Source organism: Musa acuminata, chromosome BXJ2-6 (genome assembly GCF_036884655.1).
Source record: "Musa acuminata AAA Group cultivar baxijiao chromosome BXJ2-6, Cavendish_Baxijiao_AAA, whole genome shotgun sequence".
Lineage (NCBI taxonomy): Eukaryota > Viridiplantae > Streptophyta > Magnoliopsida > Zingiberales > Musaceae > Musa > Musa acuminata.
In genome coordinates this window covers 38,508,274-38,522,746 of record NC_088343.1, presented here as the reverse complement: position 1 = coordinate 38,522,746, position 14,473 = coordinate 38,508,274, and the positions used below count along the sequence as shown (strand labels likewise).

General features: G+C 44.8%; 2 protein-coding genes across 2 annotated transcripts; both read left to right on the top strand.

The window, feature by feature from the left end:
* The first annotated feature begins 4,003 nt into the window (after positions 1 to 4,003).
* On the top strand, positions 4,004 to 9,691 carry LOC103989220 (3-ketoacyl-CoA synthase 4). The gene is made up of 3 exons (XM_009408021.3): positions 4,004 to 5,910; positions 7,857 to 7,951; positions 9,276 to 9,691. Exon 1 carries the CDS (start codon positions 4,147 to 4,149, stop codon positions 5,707 to 5,709), a length of 1,563 nt encoding a protein of 520 aa, XP_009406296.1. The 5' UTR covers positions 4,004 to 4,146; the 3' UTR covers positions 5,710 to 5,910; positions 7,857 to 7,951; positions 9,276 to 9,691.
* Positions 9,692 to 12,310: 2,619 nt separating this feature from the next.
* On the top strand, positions 12,311 to 13,485 carry LOC103989219 (GATA transcription factor 19-like). The gene is made up of 2 exons (XM_009408020.3): positions 12,311 to 12,952; positions 13,021 to 13,485. Exons 1-2 carry the CDS (start codon positions 12,500 to 12,502, stop codon positions 13,333 to 13,335), a joined length of 768 nt encoding a protein of 255 aa, XP_009406295.2. The 5' UTR covers positions 12,311 to 12,499; the 3' UTR covers positions 13,336 to 13,485.
* Positions 13,486 to 14,473: the final 988 nt, after the last annotated feature.

The following is a 14,473-nucleotide window of genomic DNA, read 5'->3' as shown; positions in this document are numbered from 1 at the left end:
TCTTTCTACTCAATTTTGTACTACACCAAGTAAGAAAGAGTGAGGTATTTATAGGCCATAAATTGATTCAAATTTGGAGCCAAAAAGTATCTCATCCTCGGTTTTCAGGGTACTGGCAATACCACCGCTTGACACTCTGACATTGGGCGGTACTACTGCTTAATCTGATGGTATCACTACCTAATAGAGCCTTGGAGACTGGGTTCTAATGGTACCACTACCTGATAGAGCCTTGGAGACTGGGTTCTAATGGTACCATCACCTGACAGGGTAGTACCATCGTTTGACAGCATTAATTGTCGATGGTACCACTATATAGTCTAGGTGGTACCACCGCCTAGACCACTTGGGAGGCTGAGCCTGACACTGCCCACACTGGGCGATGCCACCACTTGACGTGGCTTTAGGTTACTGAATGTGCCTTTCTCTTGGCCTAAAATGGCCTCTCTTTAAGCTCAGTTGACCCCTAATTGAGTTAGCATGGTTACACCCGAAACTAACTCATTTAGCCCTCTAAACTACTTTGATCTAGACAAATTATTACAAGCAAGAATACTAAGATGTATGGCATGTCATTGGTTCATCCGACGCTTCGTTCGAACCTTTGGCGCATCATCCTCTCTTATGACGTATTGCCCAATCGATATGTTGACCTCCGCAACACCCGATCTCTTTGGTGCAATGTCCGATGCTTCTTGCCTGATGTTCGAATTCATGGCACGAAGCCTTCTGCCGATACGTCGACCTTCTTCCGGTCTGATATTGAATTTTCTAACATGTTTCATTTCGGCCCAACTTTTGATTCTACTACTTTAATCGATTTATCTTCCTTGATTAAAGTTAATCTTATGTCACTTAAATACACATTAGATCATAACTTTATCAATTGATTTCATTATCAAAATCCAAGATTCAACATGAGAGATTATGTTTGGGCGGTACCACCACTGAACCCTACTATAGGACATTGAATGGGCCGAACAACAAGCCCAATTCAGTCCTGATTCAGGCCCAATTGGCCCATAATTGAGTTGACATTGTTTCACCCCAATATCGACCCAATTAGACCTAAACTAACTTGATCTAGACAAATTATTACAAAGCACAAATCATATATTATCCGGTATGTCATTGGTTCTTCCAGCACTTCGTCCGATCATTCGACGTATTGCCCAATCAGCATGTTGACTCTTGCAACTTCCGATCTCCTTGGCGCAATATTCGATCCTTTGGCCCGACGCCTGAACTCATGATATGAAGTCTTTTTGCTGGCATGTCAACTAATTCTTTAGCCCGACGTTTAATCTTTTGACATGTTCAACTCCGGCCCAATGTCTAATTCATTCTTCAATCAATTTGCCTCTCCTAGATCAAAGCTAGTCTTACGTCACTCAAAACACATATTAGATCACAAACTCATCAATTCATTTCATCATCAAAATCAGAGATTCAACATTATCTGCCCTCAATTATCATGTATTTATAGTCTCTCATCCATCTAAAATCCCAGAGACTATATACCGAGCATACTAATATCAAGCTCATACAAAATCCATTCGTCTCACTCTTATCGGATTTTCTCATATAACTCCTCTCTCAATTCGAATGGCACTAGCTAGAGATTTACCTAAGTGAGAACACACGATATATTCCTCTCATGATATCGAGAGTGGATAATCCTTTATTAATGCTTAATTATCTTCGTAAGATTGGTTGACATTCCCAATGACCATTTATATTATATTTGAAACTTTCAGACCTATAAGTCTGGTATCAAAGAATAGGTACTGAAACAAGGCATCCTTGGTGTCTCGAGTTTAAGGACAAGATACATAACTATTTGACGATGAGGTATTATTAAGCATCTAGCATTTCATAAGTGGATTATTCAGTGAACTTATTCTCTAATTAGCACATACACTATATCCCTAATGTCCTCACATAAGTAGTTATGAAACCAGCTACATCCATCATATGGACTGGTATATAGTGTACCGATCTATCCGGTTATCTCGATGTCCTTCTCGAGTAACTTATGATCATGAATATTTATAATTTATATTTAAAGCCGAATTAGTTTCATTATCATGATCTCATCATGGTCCAATTCTCATTGTATAGATCCAAGGATATTATAATATACTCATTATATAATATAAAGAAAGAAAATATTATTATTAATGTCAACCAAAAAAGATTGTGTCTCGTATCGCACGTGTCATCACTCAGCTTAAGAGGTACTTGTAACTAGTAATCTTCTACTTGACCTAAAGTCAATCACCCATATGCCTGATCCTCATCAGGTCATGGTGACAAATTGTGCCCAAGGTATGCAAGTCGAAAAAATCCAACCCGTGTGTGAAGAAATCCCTAGGCATAATATACAAAATAAGTTGAAAAAACCAATTATAACGATAGCATGAATCAGCTGGATTTCTGCCTTAAACACCAGCCGCATTACTGCCAACGCTATGGCCAGCTTGAAAGAACCGGTGATGATACTACTCCACTGGATCCACTAACTCACACCTGAAGCCTAGTAAGTTTATATTGGTGGGGAGGGACACGTAGAAGAACACTTCGACAGTCTAATAAGCTCCGATGCATGATCGTCTTCAACGCAGAAGCCGCAGAATTAGGTGGGGAAGGATGAACTCTTCTTCGAAAAGCTTTCAGTACTGTTAATGTCAACATCATGACAGCTTCATCTTCTGAAGAAAACCGGAAGAGGATGTCAGCATTGTTTTAGAAGGCCAGCTTAAGTTGGACAAAACAAAACATTCGGAACAGTTCAAACCAAAGGAGCTTCTTTTACATGCCTCTGCTGGATCTACTGAAAGACCAATGTATGGTTATATGATGTGAGATTTGATTCTTAAGCAGTTATTGACCCAGACCAAGTCTGGCGAAGCTTCTTGTGGGGCTTCTAGATTTTGGCTGGCAGCGTTAGGGCTGCAGTCTCAAGTACATGTGGAGATCATTATGGAGCATCAATCATTGCTCGAGTCACTATCTATCCCTCGGGCAGAAAGGTTTGCTATCAGCATCACTATCGGTTTTATCATTCTCTCTAAATATAAAAAATAATACCATAAATTATTTTAAAAAATATAAACTAATTTTATTTTGGTTCCAAATATCATAAATTCTTTGTTAGATAGTTGGGAGTTGGAATCAAATAGAAAACCTCATTTCGGTTTTAGTTTGACTAAAATTTATAAAATTATTGATGGATTTGGATCTCGATTTAGATGGATTCGATTTTAATTTAATACAAAACCAAATGATAGGTTCTAGAGAAATAATAATAATAATAATAATGATAATGATGATTGAATAGATAAAGAAACGACTTCATTGGGAGATCCACAAAGTTTCTACCTTTTAGAATAAGCAGGTCGCATGTGCGTCGGCCGATGGCATCAACACTCCCCTCCTGATCTAATACCGCAACTGGGACGGATTGTCTCGGTCTCGATCGATAAGACCAATGATTGCTTAATCATGCTAATCGATCAGCCTGGTATTGCGTCGTGCGATTGGTTACTTCCCGTGTACGCTGGCGGTGCAACAGGTTGCATCAACCGACGGGGTGTTGGATCAAGGCCGGGAGGGGGCGGGTTTAATGTGGCGTCGCGTCTCTTTGGGTGGCTCGGGTGAGGGACGCGAGGGCACGCGGCTTGGATTTGTGGTTCGGGGTTTTCGCGAACGGGGCTGCCTCTTGTCGGCTACAAACGCGGGACCGCCAGCCTGTGCACGTTGCTACGTGATGGTTCGAATCACCTTTCCCTCCGTCCCGTCTCTCTTCTTCTTCTCCCCGCCCTCGATTAACGTGTTGGGGCGTCAACTCGGTTGTCCCCCACTGCGACCACGAGAGGGCAAGGGAGGGAGGAGAGGCTCCATGTGGGCGGGACTTTGGAGACCACTCGTATTGTCGAACACCATGGTGGTGAACGGTGAGTGTCCTTTTGCTCCTATTTAATCCGCGACTTGGTTTGGCTCCCAACAAAGACGTGCTTGACCATAAGGCAGGTGGGAAGGGTTCGAGAGAGTCCGCCTCGCCCTTCCTCCCTCTCTCTCTCTCTCTCTCTCTCTCTCTCTCTCTGGCTCAGATCCTTAGACACCTTATTGGCTAAAGCAGCAAGGATGGAGGGAGGGGGAGCGGCGGCGGCGGTTGAGCAAGCTCCGGTGCTGCCGCGGCGGGAGAGTCGGCGGCTGCCGGACTTCTTGCAGAGCGTGAACATCAAGTACGTGAAGCTGGGCTACCACTACCTCATCACCCACCTGCTGGCCCTGCTGCTAATCCCGCTGATGGTGGTGATCCTCTTGGAGGCCGCGCAGACCGAACCCGACGACCTCCGGCAGTTGTGGCTCCACCTCCAGTACAACCTCGTCAGCGTCTTGGTCTGCTCCGCCTTTCTCGTTTTTGGCGCCACCGTTTACATCATGACCCGGCCCCGCCCCGTGTACCTCGTTGACTACGCCTGCTACCGCCCGCCGCCGAAGCTCCAGGTTCCCTTCCGACGCTTCATGAAGCACTCGCAGCTCTCCGGCGAGTTCAACGAGTCCTCTCTCGAGTTCCAGCGCCGGATCCTCGAGCGCTCGGGTCTCGGCCAGGAGACCTGCCTGCCCTCCGCCCTGCACTACATCCCGCCCCGTCCCTCCATGGCCTACGCCCGCGAGGAAGCCGAGGATGTCATGTTCGGCGCCCTCGATACCCTCTTCAGGAACACCGGCGTCAAGCCCAAGGACGTCGGGATCCTCGTCGTCAACTGCAGTCTCTTCAACCCCACCCCGTCTCTTTCCGCCATGATCGTCAACCGCTACAAGCTCCGCGGCAACATCAAGAGCTTCAACCTCGGTGGCATGGGTTGCAGTGCCGGCGTCATCTCCATTGACCTCGCGCGGGATCTCCTCCAGGTCCACCGCTCCACCTACGCCGTCGTGGTCAGCACCGAGAACATCACCCAGAATTGGTACTTCGGCAACCGCAAGTCCATGCTCATCCCCAATTGCCTGTTCCGCGTTGGCGCCGCTGCCGTGTTGCTCTCCAACCGCACGGTGGATCGCCGGCGTGCCAGGTACAAGCTTGTCCATGTCGTCCGCACGCACCGTGGTGCCGACGACAAGGCCTTCCGTTGCGTGTACCAGGAGCAGGACGAGGCTGGCAAGGTCGGCGTGTCCCTCTCCAAGGAGCTCATGGCCATCGCTGGGGAAGCGCTCAAGATCAACATCACTACCCTTGGCCCCCTCGTCCTTCCAATTAGCGAGCAACTCCTCTTCTTCGCGACCCTCGTGGCCAAGAAGCTCTTCAATGGCAAGGTGAAGCCCTATATCCCGGACTTCAAGCTTGCCTTTGACCACTTCTGCATTCATGCCGGCGGAAGGGCCGTAATCGATGAGCTAGAGAAGAATCTGCAGCTCCGGCCTGAGCATGTGGAGGCTTCCCGGATGACCCTTCACAGGTTTGGCAACACCTCCTCCAGCTCCATCTGGTATGAGCTCGCTTACACTGAGGCAAAGGGGCGGATGCGGAAGGGCCACCGTGTTTGGCAGATTGCCTTCGGGAGTGGGTTCAAGTGTAATAGTGCTGTGTGGCAGGCGCTTCGTAGTGTCAAGCCCTCTCCAGATGGTCCATGGGAGGACTGCATCCATAGGTACCCTGTAGAGATTGTCGATGGATTTCCTCAGCCACCACAGGAGCAATAGTGGCTTCCTCAGAAACTTGGCAAAATGATAGTATTATCTGGTTAGGCAATTCCCTTTGTGAGATCGTTAGGCCATTCTTCACAAAGATGTCATCTGCCTATTGTTTCCTCTGTGATCTGATCATGGACGTCATGAGGTCAGCTGTCTTTGTAATGTCTTTAGTGTCTAGCTGCATCAGATGGAAGAATTGCTGTTTGACAGGTGCTATGCTCTCTTTTTTTTTGGTTCCTCTGCTGTTTAGTACCACAATCAACCTGCTAGTTACTGATGTTGGTCTGTCTGATGTCAAATTGCATATGTAGTTTCAAATCATAATTGATTGTGCCCAGGAGATGCTAGTTTCACTTTCCTTTTCTTTCTAATCTGCTATGGCAGGTGTAGCTGAACCCATAAATTTGGGAACAACCTGTCCTTGTTGGTATTTTCATGTTTTGACTGATGTAGCAGAAGTACCTGTTTGATGTTAATTGTGAAGCTGAGTTAAATTTTTAGGGAGACCTTGTGAGATTAATCACTTATTTGTGTCTAGGAGGAAGTTTGACACGGACACAAAGTGCATACATGTCATTAAGAAGCTAGAGTACCCATAGGCAAATTGATAATTTGTTGTTAAAGGTATTTACTTTACAGTGTTAATGCAAAGTTTTGTTTGTTAACATATCTTAAGAGGTTAGTAGTCTTCATTGATATATTAAAACCAAATTGATATTAGTTTCCTCTCTATCTATGTTTTCCTAATCATCAGATCAGAGTACCATCGCATGAAATTTCCACACTGAACATAATCATATTGTCATCAAAGATGGATCATTTCGCTTTCAATATGTTGTTCACGTACTTGTATATGTTCTATGCTATAACTGTTGCACATGTGGTGAACTAGAAAAATTACTGGAAACCTTGGTAATGAATTCCTGCTTAAGGCCTTTATTCTTTTTTCTATGATGAAAATTTACCAGGGTTCTCTCTTCTATTCGGCAGAGAGTTAGCGGTCCATACCAGGTTAATCATTATATCACGAAGATGTCATCTTAATGTGTGGAATAATGTGCTACCCTTGATGATTTTCCAGCTGCTTTTTGTATTTATAAGATGGCATAGATACTTTTGAGTTTCTAGAGTTATATATGTATATTGATAAAGAACTACTTGTCTCATTTGGAACACCAAACTGAAGCCTGCTTAATTTCTCACTTGATAAATAAGTTGTCATCATCACATGACCCATGGTTATCTATTCCTACCTCTTGGTGTACTAAGTGGTGTTCTTCATTCAATTTCAATTAAGCTAATAAATTATAAATGTGAATTTGTTGAATCTTTTCATTTCACTTATCTCAATATTTATCAAGCTATCACTAATCAGCTAGTGTTGTCAATAAAAAATGAAGACATTGTCTCTCATGTTTGTTGAATTGGTATTTTTTTTTCCTTCTTGAAATATAGCTGACTAAGATTTGGTTGGAAGGGACAGTGCAAAGATTTTTATACTTTCAGATCCAGCTAGTTTTAAAAAAGAGATACAAAAGCAGAAGAGATTATTGTATTAACTGACAAATATTTAGAATTTGAAGTTGAGGACATAAAAAATCGTAGAAACATCCTCGTAGCACATAATTGTCGTAATGCCAGTGGTACTTTTTTATTTACGAAAGATGTAGTGATTCTCCAACTGGTTACTTCAGTGTACTCCAATCTTTTTGTTCATGATGGTTTTTGAGATTAAGAATGTACTAAAGGGTCTTTGTATCTTCCTTACAAAGCATTTCAATGCCATAAAATGTAGAACAAAAACCAATTGTTTGCATTGTGACAGGGACACATTTTGGAGCAAATCTATACAGTTCACAATAATAAGGCTGCACGAAAGATTGAAGCTGTCTTATATGAGATTGGTTCTGATTTTTTCTTAATTTTGCAGTTAGTACTGTTGCAATCAAATACACTTGATTGAACAAATGGCCCTGATAGAAAGTTTATTAAAGGAAAAGGACATTGTGTTTGCATAACCCTTCTTATTTTGTGTCTTGTGACCTCTGTTCATCACTAACGAGAATCATGATTTTGATGCATATGTCTGGAGCCTAGTTTATTCTTCTGTTATCACTTGACAACTCAATTCTTCTTTGTTTTATGTATCTATACAGCAATGTGCATTCAAAGGAAAAAATTCTGTGGATTTTCAAGCTGGTCATCCTCTCAAAATGTTCTGTGGTTGATATTTCTGTTGGCTTGATTTCAGGTATGTAGACCAATTGATGCTGAATGTTGTCTTCACCGATGTGTTGATTTGAGTTTTTGCTTTTGTATTGTTCAACCTTTGTAAATTATAGAACATTTGAATTATGGGTTTAAATTGTAGAGGCATTCTCGTAGCACACAATTATCAATCTCCAATAGTTCAACCTTCATAGTGTTTCACTTTGTGATACTTTGTATATTTGGAATAAATTTTCTTCGACCTACACGAATGATTGAGTCAGTTTTATTTAAAAATCATGATATTCAATTCTTCATTCTAGTGCTTTTCCACCAAGGTCAGCTTCTTCATTTTTCATATAATTACAATAGTTGATATTAAGATCAATCTATTCATAAGTAATTGTAAAGGATTGTAGCAAACCAATTTGTCTCATATAACCCAAAGAAATCAGATGTATTGTGTAGTGTTACGGTATGTATGGATGGTATAGATTAGTATAGATTATAAGCAAGTGTGCCGCTCGTGGAAGAAGATATGAACTAGTCTTGATGAAATTATAAGAAAATACACCGCCTTGTTTTGAGTGGGGAACTTGTTTTACATGTATTAATTTAATTTGATGATTCAATTCTTTCAGGTAAAAATTCCATTATAATATTTCAGTTCTACTTGATGATAGCCGCTTGAAACATGTGGTGATCACTTTTCATTCTAATGTTTCTTTTTGAAATAAGTTGGTTAGTACATTATTGCAAGGGTTATAGGTCTCATATTCAAGTCTGCGGGTAATGAAATAAATTGCTTTATATATTCTTGCATTGGCACACCAATAGTTTAATTATAGGTCTTCAACAATTGGTTCTTCTTAGTTCAACTGAATATTTAATATTTAGATCTTTTTTAAATATCAACCTACATCCTTGTCTTCCTGCATGGTTGATCTTTCTCATGAACTGAATCAAACCAGTGCTTTAGTTTCTGTCTACACCTTGAATATGGGCAGCTTTATTTTTTTTGCATCTTAGGTTGATTTTGTTTTCTGTTAGTATCAATACTCAATGTTGTTATGCAAGTCCCAAATCATAGAACTATGTGATTAGTATCAAAAGAATTTAGATGAGAAGGAACTTGATCCTCTATAAGCGATGAGTCTTTAAATGTGCGAGTATGGCATCCTACCTACTTTTTTCTGCTCTCTGCTCAGTCTGCGAGTTTTTTAACTTGCTGAATCAGAATGCATTTTTCATAAACGTCAGTTGTTTTCTTTGAGTTGCGTCAATCCATTAAGATCTCCATTTTTTTATATAAACAATGTAAACATGTTAATTCTTCTTTGTTGTTAACTTTGCCTTTGTTAATTTAGGTTCTGATTGTCCGACATTGATGCAAATTTGGAGCCAACCGAAGTCCTACTCTATATATGTCTCTGAGTGATGTGGCGTTGAACGAAGAGAAATCTGAGTCGAGACCCTACGATATTATGTCGGCGGAATACCCAACTAAGTCCTCGTATTGAAGTTCCTTCGGATTCGAAGGATTCAACCAAGTGTGAGATTGTCTGAGAGTAAATGTATTTGAAAAATTCTAGTATCGGAGAACGTACTCGAATGATCTTTTTAAAGTGTGATTTAGCACTGTTGTATTTGAGGTCATGGTTAAATGTTTGAAGCGTTTACTCTTTAACTCAAACATGGGGTAATTGCCGGTTGGGTCAACTTTTTTGTGTAGAGCTAAACTGGTTATTATGTCATACGAAAAATGACGATGAGGCATTGGTCACATGATATATACATGACGATAATGTGTTGCGTTAATTTTCTATTAGTATTTTTGTTAGAATAGGAAATGTTAAAGAAAAACCTTTGGTAGACAAGATGGATTGACAATGAAGTTATATGACACAAAATCAATAAGGGAAGTCCTAAACGAACATACAACAAGCACACCTTGCTATAACCATGCAACAAGAACACCTTGCTTGCATATAAACAAAGCCTAGGAATGTGTAAAGATTAATGGCATGCATAATGATGAAGGAAAAGAAAAGGAACTAATAGAACTCCTACATTACTGCATGACTCTGTTTTGGCATTGGTCAACGAAATCCGCGCAATTTTAGATGCCGGTCAATCTCGATTCGATATGGATGGGGCTCTAAAAAGCCGGCGTAGGGCACCAACCCCACCAACGTACCGGGGGCGGGGGAGCAACAGAGGGACCACGCCGGATTGGTCATGTCGTGTGGCCCCCGCCTCCGCCCCCAGTCTGTGCACCTCGCAGCGACGCAGTTTGGTTGGGTCCCTGACACCCAACACCTGCCCCGGCTAATGACACGACTCCAAGTACGCAATAGCCGCTCCGTCTGCTGTTGACCGGGCTCTGGCGCTTGTGAATAGGTTCGTGTCACCCGTCGTGGACGATGATGGCTTCGTCTGGTGTTCATGGACGCAGACATAAGGCTGCTCCGCCTCTGGTCAAGAAAGGGAGGAGAGATATCTCAGTTCTCAAGGCGAGACGCCCATCGTAGGAGCATTTGAATCCCTCCTGCCTGTTCTCTCTTTCTTTCTCATTCTTCCCCCTCTCTCTCTCTTTTTCGGGGACGCCGCTCGCTCGTCGTTCGCCACCATTGGATTTTATGGGCAGCACGACACACAGAACTGATCGGTTTTGGAGACTACCGCTTTCCAAAAGATGCCTCTCTCTCTCTCTCGCTCTCTCTCTCTACACACATAAGTAATCTAAACCTAGACAGCGATCTCTAGACTTGTGGTCGTGTCTCGGAAACCCTCTTTGAACGTGATCTTGGATCACCTACGCCACTTGTACACAGGAGTAAGCTGTACGTATACTATCATCGTTCCGGTGTCTCACTTTCCTGCATGATAACCTGCAGTTGGCCGGCAAGTGGCAGCTCCCGTAAGCCATGGATGCAGTACGTGCTCTCACTGTTGGTTCTGTTTAATCTTATCTTTGATCTCCCATTCACTTGGGAGATCGTACAATGCAAAGCGAGCAAGCTGTAGCCGGCGATGATTAGCTACGCGGCGGTGCAACTTTCACTGTAATGTATAACCATGGCGTCCAACGAGGGGATGTGTTCAAGAAGTTGACCCCCCTTTTGAGGCGACGGTAATGATGAGGGGGGCCGATTAAGCCGAGCTGCTGCCGGTGTTTCCCTCCCTATGCAGAAGCCAGCAGCCAGCAGCCATGGCTATATTCTCTCGTCCTTCCCATTTGTTTCTCTTTATCTTTTCCTGTCTTTTACTTTCTCCCTCTTTATACAACACACCGTTCTCGCTTTTGGGATACGCTTCCTATGTCGACTCCATCACCTCTTCCCGGATACGTCGTCGTCTCCTACGTAGAGTCTCCGTGGTTTGTGGCAGCGGTTGGCGACATATGGAGATGGTGACGTGAGCTAAAAATGGCTCCTGTGCCGTTCGAGAGTGTCGTCCACAAGCAAACGTTTTCTGAAGTGGAGTTGGTCTGCGCTCGTGTCTGGTTCAGTGTTGCGTCTCTGCTGCTCCTCTGCTTCGATGCACACCCACCATCCGTCGTCGTCGCTGGCGGGGTGGCGCGCGGTCTCGTGATCGGCGAGGAGGCGTAAGGGTATAGAGAAATGTTATGTGGAAGACTGTTCCCGGAGTCACGTGGCCACTTTTGACCGCCCAATGACCAACCCCGTCTGTCCCCTCTGACCCGCATTGTTTGCTGCGCCTCCAAAAACTCCCTCTCACTCTCTCTCTCTCTCTCTCTCACTGCAGTCCCTTAACGCGCTGTGTCATGATCCATCGTCTTGTTGTGATGTACAGCCCCGAACCAGTCATACGTCATTGTTGTATAAGAAGCAGTGCAGAGGAAACCGCCACAACTCCGACTTGGTGATGCTGGCCGCTCCCCCTATACCGAGGACAGGCTGAGAGATTGTTAGGTGGAAGCTGAAGTCCCCCAGCGAGGAGAGAGAGCGACTGTCTGTGGTGTATGATGGAGATAGCACACGAAACCCAAACTGCGAATAGGGGTGAACTCATCTGATTCGACTGACTCGGTGGATAAGTGGAGCCCTCCCCACTGCACCACATAAACACTATCGTACTGCAGCTGACTAGTCTTCTCCAACCCCCGATGAGCCCTTCCATAGATTAGCAGCTACACATTTGGTAGTCAGTCATATTCCACTTTTCATGTGTCGTTTAAGCTTGCTTACTCTATCCTCTTTGCTTAAGAACCGACAAAGCCCCGATCCCCCACTTCCCAAGTTCCCACACGCTATTATTGCCACAAAGCATCATTAATATGCTTCATTAATCCTTGTCTGCTACCTCGGCTGCACATATAAAAACAGTCGCTACATTCGTGTAAACCACTATGTAGTTCGTAGTTGTTGGACGACCACCACCTCCTCCTCCTCCTCCCTCCTCCATCCCGATGCGTGTCATCCCCACAGAAGAAGTAGTAGTAGTAGTAGTACGTGCTGCTGCCCTCCCATTTTATATGAACTCAACCGCGTCTCCCTCTCTCCCTCTTCTCCCAGTCTTTTAGCTCTTGCTTCCTCTCTGTTGCAGCCTTTCGATTAGGACTACAGCCATGTTGCACCAGTGCGGCCACCAGAGCAGCACGCAGCAGTGCTCGTGTGGGTTGCTCTGCGGTGGCGCCGCCTCGTTCTCCATTTTCTTCCCGGCGTCCGGTAGCAAGTTTACTGATGATGATGCCTTCGATGGCAGTAAGTCCGACGCTTCCTCGTCGGTGGACTGCACCTTGTCTCTCGGCACCCCATCGACGCGCCTGACTGAACACAAAACCTTGCCCTCACCTATTGCACATATCCAGCCACCCTCGTGCATGTCCAGCTTTCGCTGGGATAGCCTATCTCATCCCAAGAAGCACTCGTCCATGGGAACAGGTGGAAGCATTGCTTCTGGTGGTGGAAACACCATCGGCTCGAACATGGCCGGAGACCCGCATCTACTAGCCCGCAGGTGCGCCAACTGCGACACCACCTCCACTCCCTTGTGGAGGAACGGTCCCAGAGGCCCAAAGGTAGTGACTAGCTTCGCCTTCAACTTGTATCTCCGTCTCAAGCAATCTAATATGTTACAGCAATGCAGTCACTGTGTAACGCGTGCGGCATCCGTTACAAGAAGGAAGAGAGGCGGGCGGCGGCATCGCCGTCCTCGTCGACATCGGTGGTAACGGCGGCTGCCGAGCAGACGATCGGATACGGATACATACGACAGCAGCAGCAGCAGCAGTCGCCCTGGGGATGCTACGCTCCAACGGCGACGAAGAGCGGCCCTTCCATCTCGGTGCATGACGACACGGCGGACGAGGGCGACGTGCCTTATCTCTCCTGGCGGCTAAACCTGGTGCCGCCGACCCAGTTCCCGGTTCGAGACCGCCCCAGCCTATTCCAATACAATTAGTAGTTCCGAATTCCAGTAGCAACGAAGCATCAAAACCAGTCCTGTTCGTGGCCTTCTTTGATCAACCTCTTCATGTATACTCTGTAGCCTCAAGTAGTAGAGATGATAAGTCTCTTCGTTAGGTAACGAATCAAATGATGGGTGTTCTTATTGTGGTTTAAGAGTCAACATGTGTGTGTGTGTGTGTTAGACGGATGAATAGATAGATTCTGCTGATGACGGTGTCGTTGGCGGAAGGGGGGGGGAGGAATCGAGGGGATGACATGAACAGGGCATCTGCAGGTGGCAGCGGCCAGTGACCGGTGGACATGAGAGAAGGCCAACAGAAAGCCTGATATGATGCGATAACAGCAGAATCCAATCAAGAGTTACCGTACGAGACGTACTTCCGGGCATTCATTGGTTGCTTTTTAACAGTTCAAAGCATGCATCATCTCAGTTCGGACCGGGAGTTTTCTGGCTTGTGTTGGTGTTACTAGCGTACTACACACTCCATATTCTTCTCCCTCCTCTTCTTTCTCTCTCATCCCTTCTAAAGAACGTGGTCACGAATTATCCTTATCTCAAAGATAATGGTAATTACTTTTCAAAAGCTTATTCGTTCAGGTCCACTCGCATCACACGCAATCATATGCAGGTGATCGGCGAATACAAGTAAGAAAACCATGTAGTCTTTTAAGCTTGGCATTACCAACCGGACTCGATAACACTTCAAAGACAAAGGGACTGCCGTTTGCTCCTCGCCATCTCCCGGCCACAGCCAAGGCTTCCGTCGCCGATCGACGTTAAATATCGTTGCATGCCATGAGTAGTAAGTACTTCTTTACCATCCAGTGGTGATGACTCGCTGGCCTGCTGCCGAATCAACAGCGGCCTTCCGTCGAACACTTGGACGTTGACAACTTCGAGCATGTTTTAATAGATTAACACGACGGGTTTAGAGGTCAAACTGGAGCAGCCTGGTCTGGCCCCACCCATGACCCTAGGGAATCAGGAGAAGCGTAAGTATAAGGTCAAGTCGGACCCAGTAGATCTGAACCTAATGTTTGATTTGGATCCAGATTTGGATCGGGCCGATCAGTACACAGCCCAAATCTGGTGTTCTTCGTGACACGGCAAATATTTGGTTCTCCGTAAG

Coding starts and splice junctions, on each gene's coding strand:
- LOC103989219 (XM_009408020.3), top strand. CDS start 12,500: ATGTTGCACCAGTGCGGCCACCAGAGCAGCACGCAGCAGTGCTCGTGT. Junction 12,953..13,020: donor ACGGTCCCAGAGGCCCAAAG/GTAGTGACTAGC, acceptor ACAGCAATGCAG/TCACTGTGTAACGCGTGCGG.
- LOC103989220 (XM_009408021.3), top strand. CDS start 4,147: ATGGAGGGAGGGGGAGCGGCGGCGGCGGTTGAGCAAGCTCCGGTGCTG.